This window comes from Ostrea edulis, chromosome 4 (genome assembly GCF_947568905.1).
Source record: "Ostrea edulis chromosome 4, xbOstEdul1.1, whole genome shotgun sequence".
Lineage (NCBI taxonomy): Eukaryota > Metazoa > Mollusca > Bivalvia > Ostreida > Ostreidae > Ostrea > Ostrea edulis.
The window spans coordinates 88,192,475-88,213,962 of record NC_079167.1 but is presented as its reverse complement, the minus strand read 5'-3'; the positions used below and the strand labels follow the sequence as shown (position 1 = coordinate 88,213,962).

Genomic DNA, 21,488 nt, shown 5'->3' with positions numbered 1-21,488 from the left:
GAGCTACACTACTAGGCAATATTATTTATGGAATATACATGTATTCGTAATATTTATATTTTCATTAAAGTTTTAAAAGGAAGTTCGTCATTAAAATGATGGTCCACATAAGTCACAGCTTCCGGATTACACTTCAAATTTTACATCTGTACAAGTGAACAATAATATTTTGCTCTTTAAAAAAAAAAACATATTTGCAGAAAAGAATTTGACATTGCGCTGTCGTGAGCGTGACCTAGACTTGAGAGGGAGAGGAGGTATTGACTTTCTGAATAAAATTGTTCACAACTGGGTGAAAGGGGGGGGGGGGTCAGTATAATCCCAAGGTAGAAAGGCCGCAATTTATGGAAATTGTGGTGTGTTTTTATTTTATTTTTTTAAAGATAGTCTGGATTGCGTCATTCGAAGACAATTTTTAAACTTTTTCCAATGCGTATTTTTTTTAATACCTTTAAAACGTTGAACCCCTTTCGTAAAATCTCAATATATGTCAAACCATCTCCTTGTAGTTATATAGAAATCTCTTATACCGTCTAAAACGTTCCACCTCCATTCTGAACCATCGTTTATGGTGTGAAAAAACTTAAATATACACTACAAGAGAATGCTTTCCTATTCATTTGACAAATTATGCTCTTATGTATTTTGATTTTTTTTTAAACAAATGTATTTTTGAAAGATGCCTTATATCTCCCTATATGCAAACCTTTATGCCACAAATGTGGGCCCCATCTCGCCCAGGGATGAGGAGGGGGGGGGGGGGTCGCAGCATACATCGTTTGCTGTAAAAAGTGAGTGTCTCTTAAAAAAAAAATTGTAAGTATCATCAAATCACTTCAGTCCAAAATAACATTGAATCTCTATCTCATGCCTGGTGAGATCAAGAGCTATGATGACACTTTTTCTGGCGCTTCCGGAGAATATTTTCCTCAAATTATTTCCTTGTTTTAAACATAATAATACACAATTACTATACACTGCCCATGTCTCAGTGGTGCATTAGTGGCTGCTTAAAACACCGCAGGGTAAGTCTCTCTCTCTCTCTCTCTCTCTCTCTCTCTCTCTCCGTATTTAGTGAGGAGGTCCTCACTATGTCTAGGATTCATATATGGTATTGTAAAGGATCTTGGGTAATTACTGGGACGTCTGTGAAAGTTTATCTACACTATAAAGCTGTTTTTGAGAGAAAATATCATTATCTCTTCCTACATCATATAACATATTGTATATAAATCACGGTATGTGAGTCACGTTTAACATCTTGTATATAAATCACGGTATGTGAGTCACGTTTATGGGGATGTACTTGCAGATACAAATGACAATGATTGATAAAATAATATACTTATAAAATGTAACAATATAATGGTGCTTATCTATCCGTGTACCCATCAACTTTAAATGTCAGTATGTGTTTTGATTTTCACACTAGATAAAGCTTATAGTTGGTACAGCTTTCTTATATCAAACCCACGTAAACTCTTGACAATCACCTTAAGGAGGTACTCTACATCGTCATAATGGATGACTTCCTTATAAATTAAAGGAATTCTTTTTTAGTTACAATATGGATAGTTGATAAGAAAATCTTTAATGGGAAATACGAATTACTTGCAGTGGCGGATCCAGAAGATTATTAAGGAGGGGGGTGGGTTGTGACCCAAGTTTGTACCTTTTCATCTCAAGAAGGTTGGGGTGAGGGTGAGTTGAAAACCCAGGAATGGCAAAAGATGACCTTTATTTTGAAAAAAACATATTCAACATATGGGGGTATATGTGCAACCTTCTGACTCCCCCTCTAGATCCGCCACTAATTTGGTAAAAATAACAGAAAACCTTCATAGGGGCCACTTTAGATTTGTCCTTTTTCCATTGAACCAGGAAATATAAGTTGAGAAAACTATTGAAATTTTATTAATTGATCCAAGACCGATCCGATATTTACAATACTGTTAGTTATATGATCATTACTGATCAATTCGTTAAAAATGACCATTGTTTCTATTTTGAATGGTAAAAAGAAGTCGTGCGACATTCAATCAGATAATTAAAATCAGATTTCTTAGATCCGCGCCGTATACTCTGCGTAGGCGATTGTGAGCGTATTCTAGGATCTGAATTTAATTAGACTATGCGACATTCATCCTCGTTATTGCTTCCGTCCTGCTTCTTGCCACCGAGAACTGATCAGTCAATCTCAAAGACCAAGGGAGGGTATTGGCTGAAAAGATTGATTGATATCGAGCAGACGATAATTGTTTGCGTTCGCACTGACAAACAGGCGGGAAAATAGAGTAGAACAAGTTGCTGTCATCTTTGTGACTTTTACGATATATATATTCAAATCGTATTTTATACACTGCTTTTATGGAATTTTCCTGGGGAGTATAGATCTAGGATTTGAACGATTTAAATGTATCATAAAAGAGACAAGAACGATAGCAACGTGTTCCGCCATATTTTTTTTCGCCGGTTTATTTCATTTGTCTGTACACCGCCTTACGCCAGTCCTATGACCGGTGTCGCATAACTTACGTTCCAGGAAGGTTAGCGTTTCGGCCGAAACGCTAAATACCTATAATTTTTGTTTCGCGCACACACTTATAATTCGTAAATTTGGTTCCGGCTATAATTTTCGTTCCGGGCACACACTTATCCTTTAGAACTTTTGAAATATAAAATGTTTACGAACATTCATTATAAATTTTTTATCGGGTTATAGAATGATAAAAACCAAATAAATAGGGGCCTGTCATCAGAGCCTGATTTATACGTCTATTTCTGTGTTTTTAAACACCAAAAATTGTCAGAAAGACAAGAAATTATTCTTGTTTGATTTCAGGGGTTAAGTCTCTAATTCTAATACACTTGAAGATATAGTGAAGTCAAACAAGTAATCTTCTGTAAGAAAAGTGTGCTCCTTTAAATAAGAAATATTAATAAAACATGCTTCCCAACACAATGACTACTCGAATCTTAAACTGCAACATGTACTCAATCTCCACAATATCGCATGCTTTAAAACACTTAACGATTTCTTACCATCAATTTTATGTAAAATTAAACAACTGTGATGGGATAAGTTTTTTAAAAATCAGTTCAGTTCAATGAATGGGTAAATGCTGGCAAGTCCCGTGTAATTTAAAAGAAGAGTCAACTATAATTGTTCTCAAAACAAATTTCACTCCCATCGTCCTAATTAGGGAAGAGATATGAAACTGGGATACACAGATCTACACACCTAGCTGTACAGTCTCATACCACAGAAAATAGACCTACCCAGATACTGCCTCGTCATAAATAACGACAGAAAATAGATCTACACACCTAGCTGTACAGTCTCATACCACAGAAAATTGTCTACACACCTAGCTGTACAGTCTCATACCACAGAAAATAGATCTACACACCTAGCTGTACAGTCTCATACCACAGAAAATAGATCTACACACCTAGCTGTACAGTCTCATACCACAGAAAATAGATCTACACACCTAGCTGTACAGTCTCATACCACAGAAAATAGATCTACACACCTAGCTGTACAGTCTCATACCACAGAAAATAGACCTACACACCTAGCTGTACAGTCTCATACCACAGAAAATAGACCTACACACCTAGCTGTACAGTCTCATACCACAGAAAATAGATCTACACACCTAGCTGTACAGTCTCATACCACAGAAAATAGACCTACACACCTAGCTGTACAGTCTCATACCACAGAAAATAGATCTACACACCTAGCTGTACAGTCTCATACCACAGAAAATAGTCCTACACACCTAGCTGTACAGTCTCATACCACAGAAAATAGATCTACACACCTAGCTGTACAGTCTCATACCACAGAAAATAGATCTACACACCTAGCTGTACAGTCTCATACCACAGAAAATAGACCTACACACCTAGCTGTACAGTCTCATACCACAGAAAATAGATCTACACACCTAGCTGTACAGTCTCATACCACAGAAAATAGATCTACACACCTAGCTGTACAGTCTCATACCACAGAAAATAGATCTACACACCTAGCTGTACAGTCTCATACCACAGAAAATAGATCTACACACCTAGCTGTACAGTCTCATACCACAGAAAATAGATCTACACACCTAGCTGTACAGTCTCATACCACAGAAAATAGACCTACACACCTAGCTGTACAGTCTCATACCACAGAAAATTGTCTACACACCTAGCTGTACAGTCTCATACCACAGAAAATTGTCTACACACCTAGCTGTACAGTCTCATACCACAGAAAATAGACCTACCCAGATACTGCCTCGTCATAAATAACGACTTTCACTGTTTCCTTATTCTCCCCTTTTCATTTTCTCTTCAATTATTTGGATATTTCACCGACGTTAGATAGGTGGTGACACCTTCTATCGTTTGAGGTAGATTAAAAAAATAAGTTCGCTGTTCACAGATTGAAATCTAGGCCGGATAAAAAATTACAGAGAAACGATTTTTCTCTTCTTATAACTACCCCACCGTGTCAAACCGTTACTTTGGGGGAGTCGCAAAAAAGAACGAGGGAGTCACTTATAACGCCAGAGGGAGTCGATTTTCTTCGCTTCGAAATTCGCCGAAAGGTAGGTCACGGCTTTTTGTTGCATTTATAACTAGTATTTGCACAATTGCTATATTACACGGAACAATACGATAAATAAGCTACATGTACATCGGAAGTTTGCAAGACTTAACCATCTGGTATGCTCAGACACTTCGGATCTATTTGCAGAATTCTTAACTTTTGCTACATTGACGACAAAAAATATGCATTAATGAATATTTAAGCAGTATGAGTAGATAGTAGGTGATCTAAATGCAGGCCCGTAGGAAGCAGTTTCACTTGGGGTGGGGGGGGGGGCACCACACCAAAGTAATTTACGACAAAAAAGTGATATCGACAAAACCATTAGTAAAAAGATAACTGCATAAATATGTGCAAGCATTGAGGTGTACGTCATGTACATAAATCTAATTATGTACATAGAATCTAATTAGTTTCCCAGAAAACCCCTCAACTTTAATTTTAAGTTTTGTTTGGGGTTTTTTTGGTTTTTTTTGGAGGGGGGGGGGTGTTAAGGATTTTTTAAAAATCTTTTTTTTTTTTTTTATATATATATATATATATCTTTATCATTTTGTTATCAATCATTTCTGAGTCATAAGGTATTTAGTACTCGGAAAACTAATTACTTTCCAAAAATCGCCAGTCTGTGTTCACTTTCACTTACGAACTCCTCAACTATTTTTTCTGGATTCAGTTCATCAGTCTCATTTTTATGAACATGCATTAAAAGCAAATTGTTTGTTCGTATTTGGCTCATTGTTGATCTCAGTGATGTTTTCAATCTTTTCAAGGCGCTTAATGAGCGCTCACTGGTAGCGTTAGTTGCAGGAAGTACCAAAATTAGTTTGAGAATTTTGAGGATCTCGGCAAACAGACTTTTTTCATTTGAATGTCTGAAAAATTCAACCACACTTGGTACTCTGGCGTAAAATCTTTTGGCAAAACAGTCTTTAACATTATAAGATCCTTTCGCTTCAAATCTCTATCATATAGGGTCGTGACAAAATTGAATTCTTCTTCAAACGTTTGACCTGTGCAAGCCTTAATTACGAGGTTTTCAAGATTAACATAAGCTTTGTAACCTGGTTGATCAAATCTAGATTTTATGCCAGCTAAAAGCAGATCTAATGTCTCGTAGAAATCTTTCCTATAGATATCTGCACACGATGAAAAAGTATGTGCTGCTGTCCCATCATCAAGTTTATGAGGGATTTTGTGTTTTCTAGGAAGAACAAGATCATCGGTGTTCATCTATTTTGCTTTTTCAACAACTTCCTCGTAAAACTGACTGAAGATTGTCTCATCTCGGAGACTTTGCAAAGCACTCATTGTCGTTGATGCCAATTTTCGACCATCACTCGCCGAGAGATTTGGAGCCTGTAGAGCCCTTGCCAAATTATCACTATAACGTAAAAGTTTTTCACTCAGTAAACACCCAAAGAAATCAAACCTTCACATATAAGCAACCGCTCCCCTAATTCTGTTTCTCATTTCTACCTCACGCGCGTATTGGAGGCTTTCATCCCAAACATTTCTTAGAATTTCATAGTTTGACAAAATGCTCAAAAATGTGTCGGCTTTTATTGTCCATCTTGTGGGACACAAAACCCTTATTCCCGCTGACGTTTTGTCTAGATTTTGGGTATTTTTTTTAATGTATTGAAAATCATCTTCCTTCTTGGAGATTCTTTAATCAACTTTGTTATATCCTTTGCAATGTCCAGGGTATCTCTAAGCAACTTACATCCCTTAATAGAATCACTGCAAGCTAGGTTAAGAGCATGACCATAACAGTGTATGTAAAGGGCTCTGGGTTCAAGTGCATGAATTTTTGTTGCAACACCTGTCTTTGAACCAGCCATAGAAGCAGCCATGTCATAACACTGGCCTCGTACTTTGTTGATAGGCAGATCGAACCTCAAAAGGGCATCTTTAATTGCTAGGGTTATTGAATTAGCCCCAATGTCAGAAAGACAGTTCATCCCTAATAAATCTTCATGAGCGGTAAAATTTTGATCAACCCATCGAAGGCATAAAACAAGTTGCTCTTCGTTGGAAAGATCTCGTGTTTCGTCTGCCATTATTGAAAAGAATTCAGACGATTTGATGAAAGCAACAATTTGTTGCAAAACCTGCAACCCCATCACCTGCAAAATTTCATTTTGTATATCTGGAGCAGCATACTTATTTGTCTTGCGTTGTAGCCATTCCTGAAGCTGGGGATCGCGTTTAGCCTTTAGCATGAGAAGTTGATTAAAGTTCGAGTTTTTCTCGTCTTTGTCACCCCGAAGAGCAATTCCTTGTCGAGCAAGAAACTTCAAAATGTTTGTGATTTTAAGCAAATTCTCTCTGTTAGACTTCTTCTCGACTTCGTTCGTCTTTGAAAGACATTCTCCAACATCTTTAACCTCCTCCTTTATCGTAAACTCAACCTTTCCATTGCCTCTTTATGGCAATCACTTTTCTCGTGTGCGGCGAATTTTGTGGTTGCTTTTTTCCAGATTTTAAAACCACTTGATATGAAAGCTTTTTCTTTCTTGTGACAACTGAGAGTCTTCTTCTGAAATGATTTTATGCAAGGAAAACAGAATACAGCATCTTTGATTTCTACATAATGTAACCAAGACCACCGATCAAACCAGGAGGCATTGAAAGATCTCATCTTTTTACCAAACTTTTTTGCTGGAAAGAAAATATTCTGTGGCTGATTTGGGGTACTACCGATCCCTGGTGTATGCCATTTTTCATGTACAACCTGGGCCTTTTGAACTGGTATATCTGAGATATCATTTTCTGAAGAAGAAGAATCAATAAAGGAAGCAACCTTAACATGTCTGTTTCTTTGTTTGCAGTCCCCCCCCCCCCCCAATTTACCTGTTTCAATAGACTCCTCATTTGTATTAGACTCCAAGAGTGGGGAAGGACTATCTTGTGATTGTTTTGGTTCAAATGAGCGATGAGGTTCAGAATCCTCAAAGGATAACCTCGAACGCTTTGAAAGAGGTTCCTCGTGCTTGTGAATACAGGCAACAAAATGATTAGGTGTCCAACCATCTATTTTTGTAGCAATTGTTTGAGTCCACATGATGTGGATAGCATCCTGATATTCTTTAGCATCAGCACGGTCAAGAGGAACAATAAGCTGATTATGATCCTGTCTGTTTACACCAGGGTTTTGCACCTCGGGGAAAATCCACATGATTGGTTTCTGCAAAACGTTAAAAGCTACGACTACGAACATATGTAAAAGGCTTGAATGCAAGGTGAAGATAACGAACAGTGATCAATCTCATAACTCCTACAAGCAATACAAAATAGATATTTGGGCAAACACGGACCCCTGGACACACCAGAGGTGGGATCAGGTGCCTAGGAGGAGTAAGCATCCCCTGTTGACCGGTCACACCCGCCGTGAGCCCCATATCCTGATCAGGTAAACGGAGTTATCCGCAGTCAAAATCAGTGTGCCAAGAACGGCTTAACAATCGGTATGAAACACGTCAGACAGCATTTGACCTAATGCGAGATTGTATTGACGAACTAGATCGTTATAACGACCATAGAATTTGCGAAATGCTGACTTCAATCGAGACTGTTGAAATCCCTGTACCATCAACTTGTTTGTCAGTAGCTTACCTCGATTTAAAAACTGACTATACCCAGAACAAGCTCTTGCATATCGAATCAGTTGAGATATATAAACACCATATGCAGGTGATAATGGAATATTGCTACATAAATGTGGGAAGTTGACGATGGAGAAGCTGAAATCATCCCGTTTGTCATACAGTTGAGTTGTTAGTTTGCCGTTAATGTCTACTTTCAATAAAATATCTAAGTATGAAACAGAAGTGGACGACTCTGTGGTGTCCCTTATTTCCAGCTCACAGGGATATATCAAATCGACATATGAATGAAAGTTATCATTGTTAATAGACAAAACGTCATCGATATATCTAAAAGTCGAATTGAAGGTCACAGCGAGAGATTTTTTCTTCTCACGTAGAAGTTTTTGAATAAATTCTGCTTCATATGAATATGAAAACAGGTCAGCTAACAAAGGAGCACAATTCGTGCCCATGGGAATTCCAACAGACTGTTGGAAGACCTGATCACCAAAGACCACGAAGATATTGTCAATGAGGAACTCTAGCATATTTTTTATTTCAACTTCAGAGTACTTGTGCGTGGAATCAGAGTGGTGTTTAACAAAGTAAGTTTTTGAATGACTGATCACTAGATATGAATATTTCCGTTTTCCGTTTTTGTTGAAGAAGCAACTGTCTATGATGTCAAAAAGTCTGGTCTTTAATTTATCGTGAGGAATGGTCGTGTATAGTGTTGAAAAGTCATAGGTTTTAATGCTATTGATTTGGGGAAAATTCTGCGATTTCAAGTTTACTAAAAGTTCTTTAGAATTTTTTAGAATCCACATTTGATTAACACCACTTCTGGCATATGTAGTCGCACAGAAAGTTTGAAGTTTCTCCTTCACAGCTGTTAACATTTTCGTGAGGAGCAAAGATAGGGGCTTGGTAGAGCACTTACTGGATCCAGCAATGTATCTTTGTTTGTAAGGGTTTTTATGTAGTTTAGGAATCCAGTATAGGTACGGTAACTCATATTCATTCGACCCATTGACTGGAATATTAAATGTGTCTAAAACTGAAACATGGTTTTGAAGAATTTCGTCTTTTGAAAGGGCAGTTGGAGTATAAGTATGATTACCAAAAGTGGAATTAATGCCAAGTTCGTTTAAAATACAGTTGTAATAATGAGCCTTGCAAACAAAGACAATGTTGTTACTAACCTTGTCAGCTGGAACCAAAACATATTCCTCATGTAACCTATCTAATTCTTTTATCACTTCTGGTTTACTAAACACAGAAGGATAGATGGTACGTACTTTTGTTTTCATGTGTCTAATGCGGGATTTTAATATCCCTCTTATGCTTTTAACCCATTCTGACAATGTATCAAGTTCTTGTTGAATAGTAACCGTTCTGGGTTGTTTTTATTGTTTCCTTTTGTAACGAAGCAATCAAATCACCAGTAATTAAACACTCTTCTGACAGAGAACTTTCGAAGACATATTGAAGTGAACTTTTGTTTGTGGACATGGTCACTAAAGTGTTTTCATTCGTGTAGCGCTTCAGGTTTGAAACAAGTTCAAACACAATTCGTACCCTCATTTCCTTAAAATTGTCCTCATGTCCAAACACAAAAAAGAGAGAGTTCTGAATAAACAATTCCCATCACCATATATCTGAATCGGGATAAGCTCAGAAGGAGCATCATTTGGATAAAGCTCTGAGGAAACAGCATCTTTTCGAATATTCGAAGTTGGGATATTAGGTATACTTGTTGGAAGAGGATATTTCTTAAAAAATTGCCCTTTGAGTCTAACAAGAAAACTTAGTGCTCCCCATCCCTTTTTTCCTGCATTCCTTGCTTCTTCGTGCACTGTTTCGAAAAATGCCTTTCTTTCGTCCGTCTGGGCATACATTGTGAAATATAATCAAAGTTAAAACTGTGCGGAAGGTTGATCTTACACTGATACGATAGTGTCTACTCTTGGACCAAGAATGAAACAGGTCTTGACAGCCTGAGACTTTACAAGCTTTGAATAAGTTGTTACACGTCATGACCTACGTCACATTGGGGGTGTTACGTCACTGATAAATAGTACTTCACACATTGTCGGGTTTACCTTTACCATAAAAACTGTGATGATAAAAAAGTCAACAATTCATCATATTAGCTTTACAAAAAGATTTTAAATATATACAAACGTTGAACTGGTATTAGGGCAGTTGGGCATAGACATTTTTGTATCAAGACGAAGTTTCTATGAACAAGGTATCTAATGAATTATTAGACCTTGAAAGTTAGTCAAGGTCACACATATTAGATACCTTTTGATCAGTCGTCCCTTGCGAGATTTTTTCACTCGTATGAGTCGTCAACAAATACCGGTAAAGGACTTTAAACGACACTAGTGCCGGGCACTTGGCAAAGGAACAGTCACTGTACATATCATAGGTTTGACGCCAGATGCGGAGCTGGGAACGAGAACCGAACCATTACCTCATGATTACGACCTTTTGGATGATGCCCTAAGAAATGTTAAGGCATTAAGTAAGGTTCCACGTAAAAATCAGGCAAAATCGCATTTTCGTGATAAGTCCATGTTCACGAAATGAACCCAAACTTAGCATACTAACTCACCGTAATATGTTTAGCAAATATACAAAGTAGTTTTGATTTATTTCGCCTTGTTCCAAAATTATGAGTTGCTAAATGCATCCTTAATTGGTATGTGTCTTTGAAACTCTTCTCACATTGGGTACACAAGTATCTCTCATTTTTATGTTTGAATTTCTTGTGGTCACTAAAGGCCCCTGCATGAACTTGTATATGAAGCTCCACACACTTCACAAATGTTTCTTTTTATTAGCTTCGTCATGGTTTTTTAAAAATGTCTTTTCTGTAAATAGTTCTGTGAAAATGATTTCCCACAATGACACTGGAATTGATTTCCATCGTTATGGGACTGTAGGTGCCTCTGCAGACTACCTTTCAGTTTATAAGTCTTTTTTACAAATTGCGCATTCAAAAGCCTGTTGTGGTATTATTTCCACCATCTCGCTAATCATAACATGCTCTTCCATCTATATCATCAAATAATCCATGCAAACATACATTAAAAAGTATCTTTATATCAAATAAACAGGTAAACGTATATTGTGCACCATATTTTTTTCTTTGAATCCAAAGTATTTTGCGACTCCCTCTTTCTTAATCATTAACAAAGTTCGACTCCCCCCTCCGTTACCTTTGCATTGAAATAAGAAATCGTCTCCTTGCATTCTTTAAACGAGTATTTTCCAAATTCTGATTGTCAAGCAATAAAGATTGTCAAATAATAATACATTTAGATCACCTACTATCTAGTCATACTGCTTAAATATTCATTAATGCATATATTTTTTGTCGTCAATGTAGCAAAAGTTATGAATTCTGCAAATAGATCCGAAGTGTTTGAGCATACCAGATGGTTAAGTCTTGCAAACTTCCGATGTAAATGTAGCTTATTTATCGTATTGTTCCGTGCAATATAGCAATTGTGCAAATACTAGTTATAAATGCAACAAAAAAGCATGACCTACCTTTCGGCGAATTTCGAAGCGAAGAAAATCGACTCCCTTTGGCGTTATAAGCGACTCCCTCGTTCTTTTTTGCGACTCCCCCAAAGTAACGGTTTGACACGGTGTACCCTGTCAACTGTCTTCGACTGGGAGTGATGTTATAGCTAAAATATCGTAAAATAAATGTTCTATTTACAGGTGTTATAAACTGATTGACTTTTATCAATATGTCATCGACCACACCGTGAAATTGTTTCCTGCAACCCGTCCGTGAGATTGCTTCCCGCGACCCCTCTGTGAGATTGTTCCCCATAGCTCGTCCACGACATTGCTTCCCGCGACTCCTCCGTGAGATTGCTTCCCGCGACCCCTCCGTGAGATTGCTTCCCGCGACTCCTCCGTGAAATTGTTTCCCGCGACCCCTCCGTGAGATTGCTTCCCGCAACCCCTCCGTGAGATTGTTTCCCGCAACCCCTCCGTGAGATTGCTTCCCGCAACCCCTCCGTGAGATTGCTTCCCGCAACCCCTCCGTGAGATTGTTTCCCGCGACCCCTCTGTGAGATTGCTTCCCGCGACTCCTCCGTGAGATTGCTTCCCGCGACCCCTTCGTAAGATCGTTTCCCACGACCCCTTCATGAGATTGTTTCTCGCGGCTCATCCGTGAGACTGTTTCCCGCGACCCTTTCGTGAAATCCTTTACCGCGACACCTCCGTGGGATTGTTTCCCGCGACTCCTTCGTGAGATTGTTTCATAATGTATCGTATTGTCTTCTAGACACCACGACACTTTATCCCCTCCCCCCCTCCCCCCGTCTGTAATATGTTTACCTAAACACCTTCATAATATTGCGATATTAGCAATACACAAGTACTTAAAGTTTCCAATGTTTTTGCTTTCAATATACCTGGTATATTTACCAATAGTAAGTATGAGGTGAATTAACAATATGCGTATGAATCTATGTTTATATTCACGGCTGGGAATTCCAAATACACGAGGGTATATAGTAGTTACCCCATATAATATTGTTGGTTTATGTGCAGATACCCGATGAGCATGTTCATTATGACCACGCCCATCGGGTATCTGAACACAATCAACAATATTATATGGGGTAAGTGACTTGTACCATAGTTTACTATTATTCATTATATTTTATTATAGCCTTCGGAAGCACAGTCGCCTGTTTACAATATGGTGTCAATTTTTTAAAATTTTTTTTTGGTCTTTACATTACACTTTGTGCACCATATTTTTCTATTTAAATGGCTTCCTATCACCAAAAATGTATAAGCATTAATAATTTTTTTTAAAAAACCCAAACTTTAATTAAAATGCACATAAATGTTTAAACGGGGTCAGGTTTTGGTATTTTTATTTCACATTTATCCATTTTCCGACTTCTAGTACCGGTACCTGCTTCAAAGAATTGAAATTAAGTACAATCAAAATTCTAAGAACCCATATTTGTGCATTTTTCTGTTTAAAAATTCAGCAGCATATTTAATTGATGATGGTAGTTACTCTTTTAAAATCCTATTTGATATTCTTCATTGTAATACATATTTTGACTAAAATGGCTGAAAAAGCATTTACATGTCAAAACAATAAATAAAAAAAAAATCGGTGAAACATAAGCGAAAAAAAGGTAACCCGCCGCTGTTTACTCTGTTTGCAAAACAAGTTTATCTCTCGAACGCATTCTTATCACGTGACTGGGTCTTTTATAAAAATCTTTATAAATGATACCCGTATTTCTACTTACACTTGTCTCTCGACTTCAGGAGAATATAGAAATAAAAAGTCTTTGGGACGAAACCATTGACGATATTATCTTGTCTCAAGCTTCAAATGAGATTGAGTGCGAATATTTATTTGGAGAACTTAGTGATGCGAATATTTATTTGGAGAACTTAGTCTGAGTCAGTTATCTGTGTTTGATATGGGCAATTTTAATCTGGAGGAACTTCATACAGTGGACAGTGATGTTGTTTTTTCGAGTTTGTGGGCGGGGTTTGAAGAAAAGTGTGGGTTATGTACAGATAACCCACACTTTTAACAAAAGAAAGCATTCCAAACTATGGTACCAGAAATGAACCGGGCTTCATGACGGCATACTTATCATTAAGAACGATATGCGCGATTCCAGCCATGGCAAAAAACAATCACCGCATTTACTGTGAAAAACCCCGAAGTTTGAATTCGATGTCATCTGCTGGATATGAAAACGATCTTTTGCATCTTTTCATGAGGGGAGGGATACCAACATAGGATCTAGATTAATCATTAAGTATTCTTCTGATGCCAATCAAACTGTGTCTTTTTGTGTTGATCTTGGGTTTTATTACCATACACAACAATCACCAAACAAACAGAAGACCACCAGACACAATCTTGGGAGGATCTAAGATTCTACGTAGGTGTTTGGGAACGTAAAAATGAACTTTGGAAAACCCCAAAATGATGTTTGAAAGGCCACCTGACTTATGTATTCTACCTTCTGCTGTTAAACTCTTCAGACTGTCACCCCAACCTAGGACCAGGGACTCTAAATATCCATGTGGTATCTGTGGGAACGCCGCCCCATGGTCTAAAACAGTTCGTTCTGTAGCATGCACCGAATGCGAAGTTTGGTTCCACTGCCTTGACACGTACACAGCTGTACACGAGCCATCAGAAGCAACTGATATCAGCTGGTATTGCTGTAATTGTGGGATTCCAGAATTTGATTATTTTGATTGGATCTAGAACAGTATCAGCAGCACTACCCCATCTACTAAAGATGACCAAATCCAATCTCAAAAAATTCTTCCAACAACCATTAAGAACATCCGCACCTCAACAACAACGTAAATCATCTATTTCTGAAGAGAAAGTTCGTATAATTTTCATCAATTTTCAAAGCATACGACCGAAAAGGGAGGAGTTTTGAAGCATACTTGAATACTCTGAACCCGTCGGACATCATACTCGCCAGTGAGACTTGGCTTAACCCTACTATCAATGAGGATTGTTTGATTGATTGTATATTGTTTAACGTTTCTCTCGATAATCTTTCATCATATGGAGACGTCACCATTGCCGGAGAAGGGATGCAAAATTTAGGCCTATGCTCGGCGCTTTAAAATATGGCCTTTGAGCAGGAAGGGATCTTTATCGAGCCACACCTGCTGTGACACGGGGCCTCGGTTTTTACAGTCTCATCCGAAGGACCGACCCATTTAGTCGCCTCTTACGACAAGCAAGGGGTACTGAGGAACTATGCTAACCCGGATCCCCACGGAATCTTTCAATGAGGAGGGATTGCCCCAAACAGTTCACACGGAGGGGTTGCCATCATCACCAATCAGAACATTGATGCAGCAGATATCCCATTACAATTTGCTCCTGCGTCCATTCCATCAAATCGTCTAAACCGATTAGAGTATGTAGTGTATACAGGCCAACTGACAACACTACATTACCCCCACAATCACTGTAACACACTACAGATAATACACACCACAATCACTGTAACACACTACAGATAATACACACCACAATCACTGTACCTCACTACAGATAATACACAATCACTGTAACACACTACAGATAATACACACCACAATCACTGTAACACACTACAGATAATACACACCACAATCACTGTAACACACTACAGATAATACACACCACAATCACTGTAACACACTACAGATAATACACACCACCTACAGATAATACACAATCACTGTAACACACTACAGATAATACACACCACCTACAGATAATACACACCACCTACACACTACAGATAATACACACCACCTACAGATAATACACTCCACCTACACACTACAGATAATACACACCACCTACAAGATAATACACACCACCTACACACTACAGATAATACACACCACCTACAGATAATACACTCCACCTACACACTACAGATAATACACACCACCTACAAGATAATACACACCACCTACACACTACAGATAATACACACCACCTACAAGATAATACACACCACCAACACACTACAGATAATACACACCACCTACACACTACAGATAATACACACCACCTACACACTACAAATAATACACACCACCTACACACTACAGATAATACACACCACCTACACACTACAGATAATACACACCACCTACACACTACAGATAATACACACCACCTACAGATAATACACTCCACCTACACACTACAGATAATACACACCACCTACACACTACAGATAATACACACCACCTACACACTACAGATAATACACACCACCTACACACTACAGATAATACACAACACCTACACACTACAGATAATACACACCACCTACACACTACAGACAATACACACCACCTACACACTACAGATAATACACACCACCTACACACTACAGATAATACACACCACCTACACACTACAGATAATACACACCACCTACATACTGCAGATAATACACACCACCTACAAGATAATACACACCACTTACATGGAAAATATTATCTGTAACACACTGCAGATAATACACACCACTTACAAGGAAAATCTTATCGGGATCGAAGGCGACACAAACTTGCTAGATATCAATTTTAAAAATGTCACCATTGAACATCATCATCACCCTTCCATTATTAGCCAATATTTTATCGACACCATTAATGATATTGGCTGCCAGCAGATAGTAGATTGTCCTACCCACCAAAGCAACATTTTGGACATATTTGCAACAAACCGACCCTCTTTGGTTAATGAATGTTCTGCAACACCAAGACATAATCCTTGAGGATACAAACGTTGCAGCTCAGAGAACTCAACCAGTGAAACGCCTTATCTACATCTGGTCCAAAGCAAATTTACAAGCCATGGAAAAAGAACTTGCCGACTTCTCTTTAGAGTTCCAACAGAAAGAGGCAGAATCAGAAACATCTACACCTGTCGACACACTCTGGCTGACGTTCAAATTAAAGTGCACAAGTACCATCCATGCATATGTACCATCTAAATACACTTCCACACGTTCCAGCCAGCCTTGGTGTAACAGAAACATCCGACGACTAAGAAGACAGAAGAAACGAGCACACAGGAGGGCCAGACGTACTCAAAAACCCGCATATCCAAAAACAGAACAGAAAGACAAGCAAATCATCATACAAGAATTAAATTAGCAGGATGATATCTAAGGATGGAAACAACGAAAGGATATATTCTTACTTGAAAAGCAAGAGGTGTGATGGTGTTGGAATAACCCCACTTCGTGACGGCGGTACTCTCCATTCACCACCAAAAGAGAAAGTAGACATACTGAAGAATCAATTTGCATCAGTATTTACCACTGAAGACATGAACCATGTTCAGACCTTGGCAAGTCACAATACACCTCAGCCCTAGATACCACAGTTACAGAAAATGGAGAGCAAAAACTGCTGGAGGGCTTAATCCCAACAAAGCCAGTGGACCAAACCAAATATCATCTCGGTTCCTGAAGTCCATGTCAACATCAATAACTCTATCACTGTCCATCATCTTTCGGGCCCCAATAAATCAAGGCAAAGTGACAGATCAGCTTTGTCAACACGCTGTTAAAGAAAGGAGACAGAGCAAAAGCTTCTAATTACCGTCCAGTGTCGATAACCTCAGTCTGTTACAAATTGCTCGAGCATATTATAAATAGTCAACTCATCAACCACCTAGAAAGGCACAACATCTAAGCAGATGAACAACATGGATTCAGGAAATGACGTTCCTGCGAAAGCCAGCTCATCAATACGGTACATGACCTCGCCAAGGGACTCAACTCTAGATAATAAATCGATGCTATCTTGCTGGACTTCAGTAAAGCCTTTGATAAGTTGGAGAAATATCACAACCAGCCAATGTTACATCAGGAGTTCCCCAGGGCACTGTCCTTGGGCCCATATTGTTTCTATTGCGGATAATTGTATGCTATATCTTACCATCAACAGAGAAAGACACAAAATCACTGCAAGAAGACCTGAAGAGGTTGCAGGAATGGGAGAAGGACTGGATGATGAATTTCAACCCAGACAGGTGTGAGGTCATCCGGATAACAAACAAACGAAATATTGTACCTGACCATCGTAAGATTACTACACACTACAGGAAATAGACACAGCGAAATACCTTGGGAGTAATTATCATAGGGAACACATTAATAATATGACTAAGAAGGCAAATACATGTGATACCACAGTTTTCTTTAGCAGAAACATTGCCAGCTGCCCAAGGAAATTCAAGGAGCTGAGCTATAAGAGCCTTGTTCCCAAGTGGAATATGCTGCCACAGTGTGGGACAACTCCAGCAAACCCCACCAAGCAACTCGGTTCATCGTGACTAACTACAGAAGAAAGAGTAGTGTCATGATGGAACAACTGCACCTAGAGAGCCTCCAATCCAGAAGACATGTGGCTCGTGTTACCATGATGTACTGCATTGTCAACAACATCACAGACATACCATCCATCCCTCTACAGCCTACAGGAACATCAACAAGAGGTATCACATTGTCAACAACATCATAGACAAACCACCCATCCCTCTACAGCCTACAGGAACATCAACAAGAGGTATCACATTGTCAACAACATCATAGACAAACCACCCATCCCTCTACAGCCTACAGGAACATCAACAAGAGGTATCACATTGTCAACAACATCATAGACAAACCACCCATCCCTCTACAGCCTACAGGAACATCAACAAGAGGTCATACAAAACGGTTCCAACAATCCTTCTGTCATATCAAAAGCTACCAGGATTCATTTCCCCCAGCCATTACCTCCCTCACTCCTTGCTACAGTACATCGTGGATGCCGATAATTCACTGGAGACCTTCAAAGTCCGAATCGGCAAATAACAACACCATTAATAGAGACATAGTGTTTATCCAGTTTTAATCACAAGACCCCTTCCCTGCAAGATTTTAACCTTTTTATCCACATACGACTATGCCCCGGATGGAGCCATGTACATTATTGGAAGAAGTTTCAAGGAATTGTTTTGACTGACCATCGTCCAGTCAGAACGTAGCAGGCGGAGCCAAGACATCAGCGCTTGAAATCGTGTGAATAAAGCAGTTGCAGTGGGTGTCGCGATCGGGTTTTAATTCTGATGAATCCATGAAAGACAAATTAAAAGAACAGTACTGTTGATCAACATAATTATCCAAATACCTATTAATCAGTTCCATTCTTACTGCATTGAATATGCCTTTATTTATTTATTTATTTACTTTTTTATTAGAATGCGCTTACCAAAATCGAAAAATTATCATGCATCATACATGAAAATGGCAGCTATATTTTGCAGGGGCGGATCCAGGAATTGTGGTTACGGGGGGGGGGGGGACTTTATGAGGCAGTGGGTGGGGGTCCAGGGGGCAAAGCCCCTGCAAGATCCTGGATTTTACAGATTTTATGGGGCTTGAAATATTTCTATTAAGTCATTTGTACTATTTTCAATCATTTTAATATGGTGAAATTAATAAAATGACCCAAATTTTAAGGGTGTTTTGGAAAAAATTAAGTTCTCCCAATAAAGTAATTCAAGAAATCAAAGGATTTTGTCATTTATTTCTCCGGGAGTGGAAGAAATTATTCCTTCTTTTATCGTTTAGTACATTTTCCGAAACAAGATACCGCGATTTACCTTAAATTTGAAAATTTTAGGGGGGGGGGGCGCCGGCTGCACCCCCTCTAAATCCTGTTTTGAGTCAATCTTTGCGATCCTTTTTATTTATTGATACACTGTACCACCATAATCTAATAATAGATACCCTAGCAAGTTATCAAATGTGATATACACTTACATAGTTTTGAAGAGTGGTTACAACAGTTTTTAAAAAAAAGATAAATAAAGGGGTATACATGTACTTACTTTACGATGCGGCTTACAATAGAGCGCATTTACAAACATTTTCAATATTTCACAATATTTAGTACACTAGTATCTAGTTTGTAACAAATTCGAAATCCATCCGACATTTAACCCGACTGGTAGTCCGTCAAAACAATTCGTTGAAACTGTCTAATTTAAACGTCATGGTATTTCAGACTGAGCAACTCTAAGCACAAGTAATTACCTGTGTAAATACGAACAAGGTTTTCAAAGTCACCCCCCCCCCCTGATATTTTTGTGTATGTGTGTTGTTGTTTTTTTAATTTCGACCCTAAGGCAAGAGTGTTCGTAAAATAATACTATTGTAAATTGTTCTTAAAAGATTGTAACCTATCAAAATATGTAATAAAACAACAACAAAGGAAAATGCCGTTTAGACCAACTTTGAATGTTAATTTCAACATTGTAGGCAATAATTCATGGGTTCGATATGAAAATGTGAAAAATTCAAGTAATAGTTATTGTATATTTATTTCGGTGTATTTTGATTTATTTGGACGAAGGGCGGAGACTCGTACTTCGCACTCGTCACCGCCCTTCGTCCAAATAAATCAAGATACACCGAAGTAAATATACAATAACTTACTTGTATCATGACCAGTTAGAAATATAATACATGTCATATGACCAGTGGTTGTTGTATAATTATTTTTAAATTACTCCAATGAAAAGGAAAGTTTTTGTCAGGCGATACAACGCTATATACGACTGAAAATAACTAAAGAAACCTGATATAACAATGTGAATTTTTCTAGAAATTGTCCTCCCCTTTCTTCTTAATACAGGGGATATAATTATATATATACACTTAAATGTAGGGGTATTGACTAAATACAGGGGATATATAAATATATATACACTTAAATGTAGGGATATTGACTAAATACAGGGGATATATAAATATATATACACTTAAATGTAGGGGTATTGACTAAATACAGGGGGTATAAATACACGTAAATGTAGGGGTATTGACTAAATACAGGGGGTATATATACACGTAAATGTAGGGGTATTGACTAAATACAGGGGTTATATAAATATATATACACTTAAATGTAGGGGTGTTGACTAAATACAGGGGGTATATATACACTTAAATGTAGGGATATTGACTAAATACAGGGGGTATATATACACTTAAATGTAGGGATATTGACTAAATACAGGGGGTATATATACACTTAAATGTAGGGATATTGACTAAATACAGGGGTATATATACACTTAAATGTAGGGGTATTGACTAAATACAGGGGGTATATATACACTTAAATGTAGGGATATTGACTAAATACAGGGGGTATATATACACTTAAATGTAGGGATATTGACTAAATACAGGGGGTATATATACACTTAAATGTAGGGGTATTGACTAAATACAGGGGTATAAATACACGTAAATGTAGGGGTATTGACTAAATACAGGGGGTATATACACTTAAATGTAGGGGTATTGACTAAATACAGGGGGTATATAAATATATATACACTTAAATGTAGGGGTATTGACTAAATACAGGGGGTATATAAATATATACACACTTAAATGTAGGGATATTGACTAAATACAGGGGATATATATACACTTAAATGTAGGGATATTGACTAAATACAGGGGGTATATATACACTTAAATGTAGGGATATTGACTAAATACAGGGTATATATACACTTACATGTAGGGGTATTGACTAAATACAGGGTATATATACACTTAAATGTAGGGGTATTGACTAAATACAGGGGGTATATATACACTTAAATGTAGGGATATTGACTAAATACAGGGGGTATATATACACTTAAATGTAGGGGT

The 21,488-nt window shown here is 38.0% G+C and overlaps 1 protein-coding gene and 1 long non-coding RNA gene across 3 annotated transcripts in view; one reads left to right on the top strand and one right to left on the bottom strand.

The window, feature by feature from the left end:
• The first annotated feature begins 905 nt into the window (after positions 1-905).
• LOC125668240 (interferon regulatory factor 1-like) overlaps positions 906-21,488 on the top strand; it is a 31,093-nt gene continuing 10,510 nt past the window's right edge. The window contains exon 1 of one of the 2 annotated variants that reach the window (XM_056164139.1): positions 906-1,025. In XM_056164139.1, the coding sequence (XP_056020114.1) occupies positions 984-1,025 (42 nt within the window). In that variant the 5' untranslated portion in view covers positions 906-983. The remainder of the gene's footprint in view (positions 1,026-21,488) is intronic. The other variant, XM_048902094.2, reaches the window with a different exon arrangement.
• Positions 10,847-13,943, bottom strand: LOC125668243 (uncharacterized). Its single transcript, XR_007367512.2, has 2 exons — positions 11,764-13,943; positions 10,847-11,265 (listed from the first exon to the last, which is right to left on the bottom strand). It is a non-coding gene; the product is annotated as an uncharacterized LOC125668243 (long non-coding RNA).